Source organism: Sciurus vulgaris, assembly GCF_902686455.1.
Source record: "Sciurus vulgaris genome assembly, chromosome: 3".
Taxonomy (NCBI): Eukaryota; Metazoa; Chordata; class Mammalia; order Rodentia; family Sciuridae; genus Sciurus; species Sciurus vulgaris.
In genome coordinates, this window is record NC_136463.1 from 14,909,594 (window position 1) to 14,926,800 (window position 17,207).

At 44.2% G+C, this 17,207-nt stretch overlaps 1 protein-coding gene across 2 annotated transcripts in view; it reads left to right on the plus strand.

The window, feature by feature from the left end:
- The window catches only part of TEX2 (testis expressed 2), a 105,833-nt gene that overhangs the window by 66,646 nt on the left and 21,980 nt on the right, over window positions 1-17,207 (plus strand). For both annotated transcript variants that reach the window (XM_079131565.1, XM_079131566.1), the window contains exons 6-7: window positions 10,705-10,851; window positions 16,026-16,125. In XM_079131565.1, the coding sequence (XP_078987691.1) occupies window positions 10,705-10,851; window positions 16,026-16,125 (247 nt within the window). The remainder of the gene's footprint in view (window positions 1-10,704; window positions 10,852-16,025; window positions 16,126-17,207) is intronic.

Consider the following 17,207-nt stretch of genomic DNA (forward strand, 5'->3'; position numbering starts at 1 on the left):
TGGGACCCTGAGGCCCTCAACTTGTTGTGACTGTCACATTAGTGAGTCACTCTAAAATCCAACTGGACTTGAGGCCTCCTGCCTCCACTGTGTCCCACTGCTTTGGGGTACAGTCTCCACCTATGGAACACACAGCCTCTTTCTTCTGTTCAGTCCTTGAATTTCTGTCCTTAACATGGAACATGTTGTGACTTCCTCTTGTGCCTTAGCAGGCCTTGTATGTGGAGGAGGCCATGACCTGACCCATGTGAACTTATCAGTGCAAAAAGACCATGGGCCTCCGCTGGCCCTCAACCCTGCCTCTGCCTTCTGCCCTTTGCCCTAAGTTGCCAGCGATAGTGAAAGCAGAACCTCCCTCTAGGCTAGAGTGGGGTGATCTAACTCTCCTAGAGGTGTCCTGTTTGCCACTGGCAGGTTCTCTCTCTCCCAGATTCTCTTTCTCCCTGGGCCATCAGCTATGTGGACTCTTTAGACCTAGGAAAATCGGGAGAACTGTACACTGACAAGAGAAGATTATTGAATAAAATGTTTGCTTTTCTCAAATTAAAAAGCAAAACAAACCCTGTTCTAGAGCATTGTTTCCTCTGGGTGTGCTGTGTGTAGTGTTGTGTGACGTGGTCCCTGCCCAGCCCTCTGCCCAGTGTTGCTGGGGTGGGGTGGGGTCTCTACCCCAAACCTCCTTTCAGCCATTTGGCACTCAGCCCTTAAATACACAGTTTTTTTTTTTTTATTTTTTGTTTTTTGTTTTTTCCCTTTTCTAAGTCAGATGGAAATCTTTTAAAACCACATTGCATTTCCTGACCCCCTTAGGCAGAGCAGGCAGGGATGATTTCTTTTTTCTTGATAATTTCAAGACTTAGTACAACAAAGGGAAATTTGAAACTGTCTTTCTCGTGCAGGGACTACTGAGGTCAGAAGGCTCTTTGCCCCCTAGACTGAGCCACCCCACACTGCAAACTCTGCAGTCTTTTCTTGCATTTCAGTTGACTGGTGTTACCATATGTCTGTCCTAGTTGGTTTTTCCTTGAGTCCTTGTCCCCATCCTCCACCCTAGCTAATTTTTTGGTGGTGGGAGTGGTACTGGAGATTGAACCCAGCAGTGCTCTACCACTGAGCAGCGACATCCCTAATCCACCTCCCTTTTTAAAACAGGGTCTCAACTGAGTTGCCCAGGCTGACCTTGACCTTGGGATTCTCTTGCCTCAGCCTCCTGAGTCTCTGGGATCGTAGCATGTGCCACCACTGTGCCCAGCTCAGCCTAGTTAATTTAATGACTGATGTCTGCCAGGGGCTGAAACTAGAGTCAGAGTGGTGCAGGCAGGAATCATTGTCTCTGGGGAAGGTTGTGTGAGCTTTAATGTGAGGCCCCCCACATCCACTTGGCCTGCCAGAAGCATGTGAGGATAGTGTCCATGCTCTCGGTGGTCTGGTAATGCAGATGCCCTTGATTCAGGTAAAGGTGTTAGTTCTGCTGTCTATTGCTCTGTAACAAATAACCTCAAAAGTGATGGCTCCAAGCTGTGACATTTATTTTCCTCACAAATTTGCGATTTGGACATGGCTTAGCATATGAGGGCTCCATCTGCTTCATGCAGAGTCACCTAGGGAAGCTGCACTAGGGGCTGGAGGATCCACTTCCAGATGGCTCACTCCCATGGAGGGCAAGTAGACGCTAGTAACTGACTAGAACCAGCTGGGGCTGAAAGTTGGGGACCTCATTTCCTATCCATGTTGCCAGGCTTCCTCTAGCATGGAGACTGGGTTCCCAAGGCAAACATGCTTCAAGAAAGAATCAGGCAGAATCTTAAGTGCCTTTTATGACCTGTCTTGGAAAGCAAGGGCCATGTTGATCCTGCTCTGTTAATCAAGGAAAGGGGCATGAGTTCCTCCTGTTCCCAAGGGAGAAACAGAACCTGGAAGAGCATGGGGACTAGGAAATATCATTGCATCATTTTTGGTAAATAAGACCACAATCCTACTTTTAAAAAATATATTTTCAGTTGTAGATGAACATGATACCTTTATTTTATTTTATTTATTTATTTCCATGTGGTGCTGAGGATGGAACCCAGTGCCTCCACGTGCTAGGCGAGCGCTCTACCCCTGAGCCACAACCCCAGCCCCACAGTACTACTTGTATAACCTTTCATGCTTTTATTTACAAGTCAGTTGGAGATGCTGATTTTTTTTTTTTTTTTTTTTTTTCCTCTTTTGGTGCTAGGGATCCAATCCAGGCCCTTGCACAATTGGGCAGATGCTCTATCTTCCAGCCATATCCCCAGCCCTGGGAATGGGGGTGTATTAATGTTGTGATTTGAGCAAATAAAGGCCTTTTCCCCTATCCTTATTGATTTTTATATTTCTGTTTTTGTTCATGTGAAACATTAACATAATTTAAAAAACAGAGCTTGTACAAAGATGTTTTCAGAAAAGATTCTTTCCTGCCCTGTTCCTTCTGTCCCTCCATGCCACTCCCACTCACCCTGGAGGGAACCGGTCTCCTTAGTCTCCGGTGTATCCATTCTGTATTTCTTATTTCCTCTTCTGCCTTACTCAGGGGGTAGCATAAGTATGTGGTATTCTTTTGAACATTTCCTTTTCTGGAAATCACTCTCTCGGTTCATAAAATTTCCCCTCCCTCTTTAGAAACAGCCACAGAGGACTTCTTATCTTGTGTGGATGTATTCAGCCTCTCTCCCATATGGGCTTAGAGGTTATTTCCAATACTTTGCGATTACAAACGGTGCTGCACTGAATGTGGTGAATTTTTGCTTTTGCTGTTGTGGGTGTGTTTTCAGCATGAATTTTCAGCAGTGGGACTGCGAGGTCAGAAGATGAATGTACATTACAGTTTGGCTGGATATTGCCGACTTCCTCTCCTTAGGGTTGCACTGATGTCCATTCCCACCAGTGCCCAGCTTCTCCTAGTCTGACCAAGCATGGACCTTCCAGATGTCGTTAGTGCTCATTCCTCCTGCCAAAGACAGGTTATTTCTTAGGGGTTGTGTTGCTTCTGGTATCATGAGTCCACGCCTAGGGACTCAAAAGAGGTCAGAGGCACAAAGGAAACTTTGACATTTCCCCAAGTTGCCCCATCACGTCTTCAGTGCTGGCCACCACCGGGTTACTTGCTCAAGATCGCATGTCCCCTCTTTCACAGAGAAGGCTTGGGACACAGCTCCAGAATTTGCCCCACCCTCTCCACCCCTTCCTCTCCCCATCCTACTCTCCTGTTGCCTCTCATGGGTCACAGTCAAAGAATCTCTCCCTGAGGGCTTCCGGTTTTGATGGCCATGTCCACATACTTGGCCCCCTTTCTGTCATATTGCCCAGTGCTAAACAAGTTAAACCACTGGTCAGGAGATGAATGAGGTATTGTTAGTTCACTGGTACTCAGGATCCAAACCAATGTTAAAAACACCCAGAGATATAACTAGGAACTATGGGCTAGGTTTATATTAATCAATATTAAAACTTTATTGGCAGCTATTCTTACTCATAACAATTTAAAAAAAAAAAAAGTTCAGGGAGTTTTGCATGTTGAAGCAACGTTAGAGTTGTTAAGCCCAAAATTTGAATTATATAGTATCACTATTTGGTTGGGGAGGGGATTGAAGTAATAATTCAGAAAACAAAGAAACTAAAAACATGAGCCAGGCATGGTGGCGCACACCCGTAATCCCAGCAATTTGGGAGGCCGAGTCAGGAGGATCACAAATTCAGAGCCAGCCTCAGCAACTTAGTGAGGCTCTAAGCAACTCAGTGAGATCATCTCTAATAAAATATTAAAAAGGACTGGGGATGTAGTTCAGTGGTTAAGTGCACCTGGGTTCAATCCCTAGTACCAAAAAAAAAAAAAAAGTGTAAAAGTCAAATAGTGGGGGAGTATTTCCACTAGTGTGTGTGTGTCAGAAATTGACACCACACAGGCCAACTGCACTTGCTCAGGGGACCAAGGGTGTTGATTCTGTGTACCCTGGGGTGGCCTGCCTGGAAGAGAGGATAGTGGAGGGGCAGGAATTGCCCTCCTCCAGGTGGGAAATGCCAGTGTGGATCGCCAAAGTCATTTCCATTCTTTTTCGGTGGAAGGTTTTAGGAAATGTTAGAGGTGGTATAAGTTGCCCCCGCATAGAGTCGTGTCCTCGTTACTCTAGGTTGCACTCATTAGCCAGTGTCAACCAGCTGGATCACAAGCTGTTACCACGCACGTGGCATTATCAGATGAAAATTCTACAAGCAAATAAGAATCAGGTTAAAACTAGGAAATCTATTGTGGACAAAGCTTTTTCAAAGCTTCTCTTTTTCCTCTTTTCAGATCTTAAAAGTGGAAATGGGGGGCAGGGGCCGTAGCTCATGGAGTGCTTGGCTCACACTCAAGAGGCACTGGGTTTGATCCTCAGCACCACATAAAAATAAATAAAAAGGCATAAAAAATTTTTAAAGGGAGATATGTTTTAAAAAAGTGGAAATGGGAAATGCTTATCTGATAATAAGTAAAAAATATGAAGTCAGCCAGATGTGATGGCACACGGTTGTAATCCCCAGAGGCTCAGGAGGCTGAGGCAGGAGGATCACAAGTTCAAAGCCAGCCTCAGCAACATAGGCCCTTGTCTCAAAGAACAAAAAAGGACTGGTATCAAAAAATAAAACAAAACAAAAAGAAGTATTACATCCAGTTTTAAAATAAAATTTATAAAGGAGACAGGAGTGCCAAGACAAATTGACAGGGCAAAGAATGGTCTCGGTCCCTCTCTCTCTCTCTCTCTCTCTCTCTCTCTCTCTCTCTCTCTCTCTCTCTCACTGGGGATTGAACCTGGTGTGCTTTACCTACTGAGTCACATTCCTAGCCCTTTTAATTTTTAATTTTGAGATAGGGTCTTCCTAAGTTGCTTAGTGCCTTGCTAAGTTGCTGAGGCTAACCTCAAACTTGTACTTGTGGTCCTACTACCTCAGCCTCCTGAGTTGCTCACCTCACATTGCCTCAAAAATTGACTCACAATGGACCATAAACCTCAATGTAAGAGCTAAAACTACATGCCTGTAGTAAAGAGGTAAATCTGCTGGGCACAGTGGTGCATGCACACTTGTAATCCTAGCAACTCAGGAGACAGGCAGGAGAATCACAAGTTTGAGGCCAGCCTGGTAATTTAGCAAAACACTGTCTCAGAATAAAATGAAAAGGGCTAGGCATGTAGCTCAAGGACAGAGTATCCCTGGTTCAACCCCAGTAGTTTGGGGGTAAGGGTGGAGAATAAGTCTTTGTGACTCTTAAGTTAGGTAAAACCTTCTTAGCAAAGACACCAAAAGCAGAAACAGCCAAAGAAAAAATAAGTAAATTGAACTTCATCAAAATCAAAACCTTAAGAGTGAAAAGAAGAACATGGGATAGGAAAAAAAATTTGTGAATTGCTTTCCTGATGAAGGTCTGAGACCCAAAATATACACAGGGGTTTTACTGCTTAATAATAAAGAGGTAAATAACTCAACTAAGAAATAGAAAAAGGATCTGAATAGACATTTCTTCAAAAAAGATGTGAGAATGACCTAAGCACACAAGACAGTACTCAGCAAGATTAGTCATCATAACCATGGAAGATGCCACTGGACACCCACTAGCATGGGCATAATGAGAAAGGCAGATAGTAAGTGTTGGTGAGGGTGTGGAGAAGTTGGAGCCACTTCTGCTGCAGTGGGACTGGACTGTAAGATGGTGACACTGTGAACAATAACAGTTGGGTAGTTTCCAAAAAGTTAAACATGGAGTTGATCATATGATCCGTCAGTTCTACTCTTAGATATAAATCTAAGAGAAAACACAAGTTCACATAAAAACTTGTACACAAATGTTCATAGCAGTTTATTCACAGTAACTGAAAGTCAGAAACAACCCAAATATCTGTCAACTGACAAATGAATAAAGTGTGGTATATGGATACAATAAAATATTGTGCTATATTAAAAAGAAATGATGTACTGCCACAGCGTGGATAAATCCTGGAAACATTATGCTAATTGAAAGAAGTTGGTCATAAAAGGACATGTATGATTACATTTATGAGCTAAGTCTAGATTAGTTGAATCATAAAGACGATGTTGTTCTGTAGGCTGGTGACAATGGGGTGGGGTATGGGAGTAAAGTGCCTGCTAATAGACGCGGGGTTCTTTGGAAGATAATGAAAATGTTCTGAAAAACTTGTGATTCTCCTGCCTCTCAGCCTTTCAAGCTGCTGGGATTACAGGCACATGCTACCACGGGCCCAGCAGCACTCTGTTCTTAAGGTGCATCCATGCTGTTGCATGAGATAGGACATTGTTCCTCTTTAAAAAACTGAATAATATTCTGTTGTATGTATGTACCACACTTTGTTTATCCCTTCCTATGTCACTATGTTATGTAGAGTGTGTCTACATGATTATTTTGAATAATGGGACCATGAAGGTGGTGCCCACATATCTCCTTGAGACCCTGCTTCCAGTTCTTTGGGATTTATACCAGAATGGCATTGCTGCATCATGTGGTCATTGTGTGTTTAAATGTTTAAGGATTTCCCATACTGTTTTCTACAGCAGCTGTTGAATTATATGCTTTAAATGGATGAATTATATAGTCTGTGAATTATATCTCAATATAGCTATAAAATAAAAATACAGTACTATATAGCTAGACCCAATTTTGTTTTGAAAAAGAGTTCTGTATTTTAAAAAGTATTTATACACATTTTAAAAAGATTGAAAGAAAATATAGCAAAGATGTTTTAAATAATTATATCTGGGCAGTGAGATTACAAGAATTTTCTCTAATGAATGTGCATTCTTTTTATAATCGGGGAAAGAAGCAAACACATGTGGGAGAAGGGTCCTCTCCTGGACCAAACTGCCACTTGTGACACCTCGTGACAGCTTTGCGGCTGCAGCTGTGTGTGGCCAAACGTAGGAGCAGAGGCACTAAGTAAAAAAGCCGGGCTGCCCAGCCATTTGTAATAGGAAATGTTACACCACGAAACTGAGCAAATCTGTGTTAGTTTGGTTTCTGAAATTAGTTTTTAATAAAATATATCCTCAGAGCTGCTCAGACAGTCTTGATAGCTTTGCTTCAGCCTTGGACCATTGAACTCCAACCCCCGCCCCCTTTCTTTCTTTCTTTCTTTCTTTCTTTTTTTTTTTTTTTTTTTTTTTTTTTTGCAGCCATCTTTGGGAAGCTACCACTTCTAAAGCATGTATGTAGTTGAAATGGAAATGGCGAAATGAATATGCTCCTCACATCTCTCCCTGCAGCCAAACAGCAGTATTAGGAAGCGTGTGCACATTTGTTCTCTAAGCTCTTAAATTTTTATGACAGCATTGGAAATGAGTTCTCCCAGTAGCCTGTTGAGTCCAGATTTTGTTCATAAAGCTTCTTTGATGCATTGTCAGTGTTGTGCTGCTCTCAGGTTTTCCTTTGTTACTGGTGCAACTGTGGAGAGGAGCCTGCATTAGAAGCAAGAGCTGTTGAAGAGGAAAATCAACCCACTTGTCAGTTATTTCAGAAATTTTACCACATCATGTGCCATTGGTTTGGACACACATTGTGAAAGAGCCTTTTTTTTTTTTCATGATTTTATGTAAAATCTGTTTCCTGTGAAAATGAAGATTGTAAAGAAAAGCTGATAAAGGGTAGACTGTCTCTTTTAAGGGAAAAAGTAATCCACTTTTTTTTTTTTTTTTTTTTTAATGGTGCTGGGGATTTGAACCCGGGGCCTTGTGCTCGTGAGGCAAGCACTCTACCAACTGAGCTATATCCCCAGCCCCTTCCACTTTCTTATATAATTTATAAATCTAGGTAAGAGGTGCAGGGCCTTCTGTGGTTAGTAGCTTGGTCCCACCTGAAGAGCTTGAGTGGGCATTGTCCTCAGGTGAGTGCTTTGCTCACAAGTCTGTGTGGATGATCTGATGGGACTTGAAGATGGCAGCCTTCAAAAAGCTGCACCCAAAAGCCATGGACTGTGATGTTTAGATAGAAAGAAAATATTCAAAAAACACGTAGAGTTTGTGGCATGACTGAGTGGTCACTGATGCAAACTTCTGCCCTTCTGTCTAGGACTTGGTGGTAGCAAACGTCTTGTTTAATGTCCAAAGACGTGACAGTACTAGAAAATCACTGATAGAATGCTTTACAGACATTAAAGAGTGAGGTAGATTCATTTCTTAAATGGAAGGACCAACATATTCATTTAATATTTTGATGTAGGGAATGGTATGGGGGTTTGAACTCAGGAACACTCAACTACTGAGCCACATCCCCAGCCCTATTTTGTATTTTTTATTCAGAGACAGGTTCTCACTGAGTTGCTTAGCGCCTCGCTTTTGCTGAGGCTGGCTTTGAACTTGAGATCCTCCTGCCTCAGCGTCCTGAGCTGCTGGGATTACAAGAAGGTGCCACCACGCCCCGCAGGGTTTAATATTTTAAAAGTGAGAGTTAACAACATTAACAAGGGACTTAGAAAAACACTCAAATTTGAAGTCTCTTAGAATATATCAGTAACAGGTGATTGAATATGTGAGCAACACCCTGCCACCACCAAAGAGAGAGATGGCTTAGCAGTGACAAGAGTCATGGACAGATGGGTACTGAACTGTCCACATGGCCTATGCCCAGGCTCTGTGTCTGGCCTACCGGGGCCAGCCCCTCAACTCCAGGCAGGCTTCAGAGCTGTCAGGTAACGTAGACCCTGGTGGTTCTCACAGGTAGTCAGAGCTGCTGGTATTGGACCCATGAGCACCGCAGAGCACCGTAGCCTGTGTACACAGCTGTGATAGGGGCCCAGAATGGTAGTGCTGGTGCAGATGCACAAGTAGGAGGCACAAGTGTGTGGCAGGACAGATGCATTCATGTAAACCACAGGAGGAGAGCAAAGCGTGAGCATTTCACAGATTTCTACCTTTCAAGGTCTTTTGATCTTTACTTTCCAAAGCTGGTGTCTCTATCTGTAGTCTAATTAGAGACCTCAGCCCAAGGAAAAGTGTCACACCAGAGGACCACTTACCTCTTCTACTCCACTCCCCACAGCCCCATCGCTCACACACTGCTCTCCTCCCTTGAATAGATGCAAGGTTCCCATCTTCTGGGGGTGAATGTGAATGAGGCAGTTGGAGGAGTCTGTCATAGGGCCAGTGTATGGCCAGCAGTGTGGAAGCTGCCGGGTACTGAGTTCTGAACTCACCACTGCAGACAACCACTTAAACCTCACATGGTTGTGCATGCTCTCCCCACCAACACACATACACACCCTTCCTCCGTCTCCTCCTCCTCCTCCCTCCTCCTCTTCCTCCTCCTCCTCCTCTCCTCCTCCTCCTCCCCTCCTCCTCCTCCTCCTCCTCCTCCTCCCCCTCCTCCCCCCTCCTCCTTCTCCTCTTCTTTTTTCCTCTATCTTCTTTCTTCTTTTTTTTGTTTTTGTTTTTGGTATTGGGGACTGAATCCAGGGCCTCACCCATGCTGGGCAAATACTCTACCACTGAGCTCTAAGCCCAATCCTTCTCCCCCCCCCCCCCTTTTTTTTTTTAAACTATGAGAAAGCAATTCCAATTTAATGGAAGAGATGCCAAGAGATTCAAGATTAATGTTATCCACTATTAGCGTGTAAAACTGAGGGAAAGATCAGTGAATCGTGCTCATAGAATTCTGCCCCCATGGGTGATGGAAGGGTCAATCCAAAGCCACTGATGGAAAGATGAAGAAAGATGGACCCTCAGAGCATGAGTTTCTGGCTAGAATTTGTTCCTTGCTCACTGTGTCAATTTCTTCTCCCAGTCCCTTCAGGCTGATTCTCTAGGTTAACGTGGTGATGATGTTTGCTGTAGTAGAGAAAGGAAGTGACGGGCTGAACCCAGGGCAGTGTTGAAAATCTTCCCGAATCACACTGGGCCCAGGCTTCTCCAGGGAAGATGGACAGAGGGAAAGGAGGTGTTGGCACCAAGGGAGGGCTTAGCATAGGGCTCTGGAAAGTTCCTTCTCCTCCCCTTTATCCCCATGCCAGGCCAGAGTCCATAGTCTAATGGCTAACCTAGGAAATTGGAGACAGATTTGTTCACACTGGCCACAGCAAATGTTTCAGACAGATTGTAGAGTGGAAGTGAGGATGGGGGGTTTCACTGGGCTAAGGTTGGGGAAAATAGCTGCCCTGTAGGTACCTGTCTAACCCAGCCTGTGGTCCTTAACCCCACCTCTTCATTCAGGAGAGAGGGCTTCTAAAACTCCTGATGCCACTAACTCAGTGCCTCTGAAGCACCTCCCCCAAATATCTTGACCTTGTAAGGATTAGGCTGAACCTAAGAGTCATGGCCCCTGGGGAACTGAAGACTGCCTGGAGGAGGACCAGCTAGACAAGTACGCATCCAAGCCTCGGCTGAAAAAAATGACACTGGATCAGATATGTCGGTGACACTGTGGGAGGCGGGGCAATGTAGCTAAGCTATTTGTATAGATTGGTAGCTGGTTCTTAGGAGACTGTTGAAAAAGAAAACAGAGGTTTCCATTGTGCTGGCGGCTTTCGTTTCTCCCTTTTCTGTTCACCAGTTAATGTGAGACTTGTAATTTATGGGGAAGAAGTATGTCTCATGCAGTCCCCTGATTCTAAGGGAGGGAATTTCAGAGACTTTATGAAAATAAGCACCTGTCTTATTCTCCAGTTGCCTTCCAGCTAATTTTGGTCCCTTTACTTTTGCCAGTTGCCAGAGGCTCCACCCTCTGAGGAGGAAGAACAGGAAGCCTGGGTGAATGCTTTGCTTGGAAGAATATTTTGGGACTTCTTGGGAGAGAAATACTGGTCGGATCTAGTGTCTAAGAAAATTCAGATGAAACTCAGCAAAATAAAGGTACTTGTTTTCACATAAGAGACTTCTATTTTCCCACTTCTTAATTTGTGGACATTTTGTACTACGTGTCCTAAGTGAAAAATAACTTAGTTTTAAGCATCTAACACATCAGCCAGTAAGTTGTTCTCAAACAACACATCAGACCTGGATCACAGTCTGACCTTGATCTTATAACTAAGTGTATCTGGGGACTCATTGAACTATCCTGTTTACTTTATTTCTTGTGTTGCCACATAATTATCCACTCTAGGTGCTAGTCCAGAATTTGTTAGGGAAAATGTGAGTTCCTGAAACTGATTGTCTCGTATAATTCTCTCATGTTTGAGTAAGAAACAAATTTAAATTGTGTCAGAGCCTGGTCCCAACCTCGCAGTGGTCCAGGCTGCACAGTACACTCAGAGGAAATCCCAAACTATTTGAAGACCCCTTCCTAAGCCACGCTGCTTCCGACAGCTGGGAAAGTTAGGAGCCATGCCTTGGAATGTTTCTGCAGTGGACCTTACTTCTTGGCCAGATGGTATTTTATTTTGGGCTCTCGGCTGAAAAAACATTCCTGGTGCTAAGCCAGCCTCTTGGAAGTGAGTTTAAACTGTAAAAGTATTCTTCATGCCGGTCATTAAAGGACACATTTGCCAACCAAGAGACCTTCTGGAGGTTCTTTACAAGTATATCTTTGACCTGATGAAGACCCAGCCAAGAAGAGTAACACAGTCTGAGCTTGTATTAGTGGCTCTAAATTTTTGGAGGGTCTGAATTCTTTTAAGTCATAGATATCGTTGAGAAGCAGAAACCTATAGAAATTGCACACTGGCACAGAATTTTGCCCATGATTTCAGAAAGTTTAGGGATTTCAGGTTAAGAAGCTATGAACTAAGATAGATTAAAAGGAAAATGTGGGCATGGGGACCTTCTGTTTGGTATCAGGCATTCCCCCAGGTGAAGAGCAGAGCCTTCTCTAGCTTGGTTAAGTTCTGGTAAGCTCTGCCTGCCAATCTGTAAGCAAGCCAGCATATTCCTTTTCCTGACCCCAGTAGAGGAGGAGCAGATTTCCAGAAAGAATTTGGGGTAGGGCTTTGGGCGGGCTCTTTGACAAGCGTCTGCCAGTGTGTAAGCAGCTGCGACCCTCTGTGATGGAATATGAGACATCAACAGCCAACCTAGAGCCCACTCAGCCTCTTCACCACCTTGGAAGGACGGAGGCTGTAGTCCCAGGACAAGGCACACGGTCAGAGCTGCCCCTGCAATTTTCCTATCTGTCTACTTTTCTGAGGGGAGGCTTTTGCTTCCTGGCAATGTGAAAAAGCAAATAGGGTTTCCTTGAGCTCCAGACAGAGGCTGCTCTCCTTGTGCACAGTTCAGACCAATTGAGAGACTTGTTCCACTATTCTCCCTGGAGCCTAAAGTTCATGGGGCCACCACCCTCGTGGTGGGGTGCGATGGTTCCCTCACACCAGAGTAAGTTAGGGAAAGTTTTCTGTTTTCATTTTCTCTTTTGTTGGTCAGATAGGCTTTTGCAGTTCACAACCAACTTCCTTTTGCATCTTGAGGTCAGAAATACTAAAGGAGTACTAAAAGGTTAGAAAGGAGAAGGGTGATCTAATCCAGTAGTGTGAGAATTCAGAGTGGGGGCTGCATCCCCACCATTGCCAGCCACACGCTCACCCCCAACCTAAGCTGTTGCATAGTGAAGTGCCCTGATGACCAAAGGAAACGCAGGCATAGGAATGATCAGAAAGGGAGAAGAAAAGTACCAGATTCTCTGTAATTGCCAAAAGAACTCATTACCACCAGATAGCCAAGTACCTCTGGAGGGCGCTAACCCTTCAACCTAGTAGTGAGTGGGTTCTGTTTAACAGCCAGTCAAGAGCCAGAAGGGGACCAGAAGAGTGCCTGGAGGAGCCTGAGCTCCCTGTGATATATATCTCTCACCTCCTGGTGTCACTTGATGGCCTGACATTTAGAGAACTCTGCTGGCCTTATCCTAGAGTCTTAGATTGTCACCCTTGCACATGACAATAAGTCATGCTGTAACACAGCAGCCCTGTGTGTGCACTGGTACCCCAGGATGGGTTTCAGATAAGCTGGGTTTCTGTCCTAATAGCAAATGCACTCTTGGCCTTGGCTGCTGCTTGAATACAGCCTTGGGGCCCTCAGGGGTTCTGGGCCTCTCCTGCCTATTTGAGCAGGTACTCTGTCATCGCTCACAGTTTCTGACTAATCATCCACCAAGCTGAGCATTGCCTATCATGACTGCCCTATTACCAGTGAGTTTACTCAGGAGGGTCAGGAATGTGCCTGTGGGTTCCTGCCTTACTCAGGCCTATTGGATATGAAGGAAAAGGTTCTGGTTGAACTTGCAGTTCACAACCAACTCGCTTTTGCGTTTTGAGGTCAGAAGTACTAAAAAGTTAGAAAGGAGAAGGGTGATCTAGATTCAGCTGTGTGAGAATTCAGAGTGACCTTCTCTTGCCTTGTCCTGCAGCATAGGCAGGAGGCTGTTCTAGGGCAGAGAGCTGGATAGGAGGGGTGTGAGGAGGAGTGGTTATAAATATTTTAGATCTTGAGGTTGGGTAAACAGGTGAATAAGTAGGAAGAAAGGCCCCGATGGTCAGCAGTCCCCATTGTGCTTACTAATAGCTAAAGCTTCATCCACCCCTGCCACCTCCTCAGTGCCTCAGGCCCCTCCTTTGTCTCAGAACTTGTCCTAGGATACAGGATGATATAGTGGAGGGAGGTGTGGCACAGAAAAGGAAGGACAGTTACATTCCTCTGTGGTTCATTGTCAGACTTACATTCCCATAGCAACAGTGATGGAGGTGGCCTGTTCCTTGGCTAGCCCCTGGAAGACTCTCTAACCCAGCAGGCTCCTGAAGTGCTGGGACTTGGGATGACGATATACACAAAACCACTGTGAGGTGTGTGAGATTTTGGGTATGCCTTTCACCAAGTAAATTCCTATAGGTTGATAGAGATTCAACCCCACTTGCAGCACCTGTGCTTGTAGAAAGGTTTCCAAATGCAGTAACCACCAGTTCAAAAATGCACGCTTGAGTTCTGCCTCTCCTCACATATTGCTCATTGAGACATCAGAGTCTCTCTAACGTAACCCCTCCATCCCTGGGAAAGATCAGAGGTGCAGTTCTCCTCATGGATCCTACAAGTTTATGCTTTTCTACATAGAACCAGCTGAAGAGGCTCAGCCAGGTTAGGTATTAAGTCCATGCCTGACTAGATGCAACCTCATTTCATGGGAAACATTGTTTGTATTTAATTTTTTAAAAATCTTAATTTTATTTTAAATCTTACAAAATTATTCCAATGTTCAACTGGTAAAATGCTCATAACTTTGAAAATTCTGGGAGGAAATGAAAAGGAAAAGAACTTTCCAGATTTAAAAATGTATTATAGCTGAGTGCAGTGGTGTACACCTGTAATCATGACGACTCAGGGGACTGAGGCAGGAAGATGGAAAGTTTGAGGCCAGCCTTGGCAATTTAGTGAGCTCCCATCTCAAAATTAAAAATTAAAAAATAAAAGGGCTGGGGCATGACTCAGTGTCAGAATGTGTTCCTAGTTTCATTCCCTGGTACCAAAAGAAAAAGAAAAAAAAATTAGTGTATTATAAAGCTAAAATAATAAGAACATTTTGATAGTGGTAGAAAACAAAAAGCTCAATACAGAACTCCAATGTTTTGAGTATCTAGTATTTGAAGGTGGTAGTTGAGATTGCTGACTAGCCATTTAGGGAAAAAATTAAATTCAATCCCTAATTTATATCTTACACAAAAATAATGAATAGCGTGAAGATTAAAAAAAAGTACATACATAGCCAGGTATGGTAGCACACACCTATAATCCCAGCTACTCAGGAGACCAAGACTGGAGGATCATAAGTTTGAGGCCAGCCTGGGCAACTAAGTGAGATCCTGTCTGAACATTAACAAAATAAAAAGACTGGGAAGTAGCACAGTAGTAGTAGTTCAGTTCCCAGTACCACGAAACAAAAACAAAATACAAAAATCCAGGTGGAGGAAATACAGATGAATTAATTGTATAATCTTGAGATTGTGTTGGAATTTCTGAGCATGATAAAAACACTTTTATGTTATTTCCTCTAGAATAAATTTCTGCTGATAGATTATGAGGTATGTTTTAGTCAGGGCCCAACAGAAACCAGATGGCATACTCAGTCAGATTAGTGACCCAGAGGGGTCAGACAGACACTGCTCCTTCTGGTCTCTTGGATTGTTACAGGGCCTCCTCCCGCCCAAAGATGCCCTCAGGCCAGTTGATGGGACCTGAGCTTTTGTGTGGACTGCAGCCCTTGCCAGCGGGTTAGACAGTGGACTAAGTTTCAGACCCACTCATCTTTCATGGTCTTCCTGGGCCGGGAGAGGTGGGGAGCTGTTATTCTTCCTGAAGGGCAAGGCAGGGAGCAGAAATCAATTACCAGAAATCGGGCAGGGTAGCTGGTGGAGAGGGCTGCCTCTGCAGTGTCCTTCAGCAGAGAGGACAAGTGTTTGACAGCACTCCTCCCTCTACATCTCCATCCCATGACCAGGTCCAGTAAGAAGACCAGAGATACAGTTCACACAGACTAGCCTCAGCCTAGGGGTGAGTCTGGCTATGGGGGCAAATAGAAAATATCCAGCACAGGGCCAGAGAGATGTGATTTTCTACAAGGGTTTTAATACACATGGTAAGTTTTCCCATCAGAAGTGTAGTGCTTTCCTACCTGCACTGAGCCCTGTCAGCTAAGAGAGCTCCACAGCCCATGCTTCACCAACTCTGGGTCTTATGATCTCACCAGCATGGCTGACTGTCTCCACAGACTGTCTTCCCTGACTCTGACTAAGAGAGCCACCCTTGACCAAGCTCCCTGCTCCCATATCTACTTGCTTTATGAGATTATGTTATTTGTCTACTTATTCATCTGTTTCTACCTCCCCAGTATGAACCTCCCCAGAGCAAGGAACCGGCCTCCTTGTTCATGGTTCTGTCTGTGGCACAATGCCTGGTACATGGTGTGTGCACAATTAAATTTGGTTAAATAAGTGACATATCTCCCAAACCTTGACTACCATGCCCTCTGAGAGTCTGTTGAACTCTGACTGACTTTAGCATTTTTACAGATTACTAATGTGTCTCATTTATTGTTTACTTCTTTTCTCTAGCTCCCCTACTTTATGAACGAGCTAACTCTGACAGAACTTGACATGGGGGTGGCTGTGCCAAAAATCCTTCAGGCCTTCAAGCCTTATGTTGATCACCAAGGTAACTCTGACTTTAGACTGGAATTGATCATTATATGAGTGTCCAGATGTTTCCATTGCTGCCGATTCGATACCAAGACTTTGTGTTTAGAGGAAGTTGGAATCTTTGAACCATCCTATTTCATGTTGAATGTCTTTGGTTCTTAACAATCACAGCCTTACACTGATGGGGAATACTTCCAGCTCCCCACCCTGCCAGTCTCTTGGATTGTTACAACCTCCAGCCCAAAGATGCCCTCATGCCAGTTGAAGGGGCCTGAGCTCCTGTGTGGGCTGCAGCCCTTGCCATGGTGTGAGGCAGTGGGCTGACTTCTCTCACAGGCTTCTGGGTATCTTCCCCAGCCCTGGCCCCCTACCAGGAGCTTCCTCTCTTCACATTACCTCCTCCTCCCCGCAACCCCCACCTTCTAGGTTGTAAATGTTTTGACCTTCAGGTTTTATCTCTTTATGTCCTTATACTCCCAGTAGGTACTAAGTAAGTGAAAGACAAAGACATATATTCAAATATGATACTGTGAGAGGAAGGCTTGCTGCTGGACAGAAGCTCATGGAATTGATTTTTAAGTGGTACTGGGGATTAAAGCAAGGTGCTCTGCCACTGAGCTACACCCCAGCCCTTTTTATTTTTATTTTTTGAAATAAGTTCTCACTAAGTTACCCAGGCTGGCCTCAAACTTGTAGTCCTGCTGCCTCAAACTCTCAAGTCAGAATTGATTTTTTTTTTTTTAAACATGCTGCGGATTCAGCATTCATGCTACTTTTGTAGATGGAGGAAAAAGAATTTGATTTGAATACAGAGAGTTTAGATATATTTGTGAGGAGGATGATTTATATGTTGAGCCTGGCATGGTGGTGCACATCTGTAATCCCAGCTGCTCAAGACTCTGAGACATGAGTATTACAAGTTCAGGACCGGTCTTGGCAACTTCATAAAATCTTGTCTCAAGAAAAAAAAAGTGGGAAGGGATGTAGCTCAGTGGTAGAGCACCCCTATATTCAATCCCCAGTACTATAATAACAACAACAAAAAGAATATTTGTGTCATGTGGTTTTAAAAGGATCTGGAAACTTGGAATGGAACCA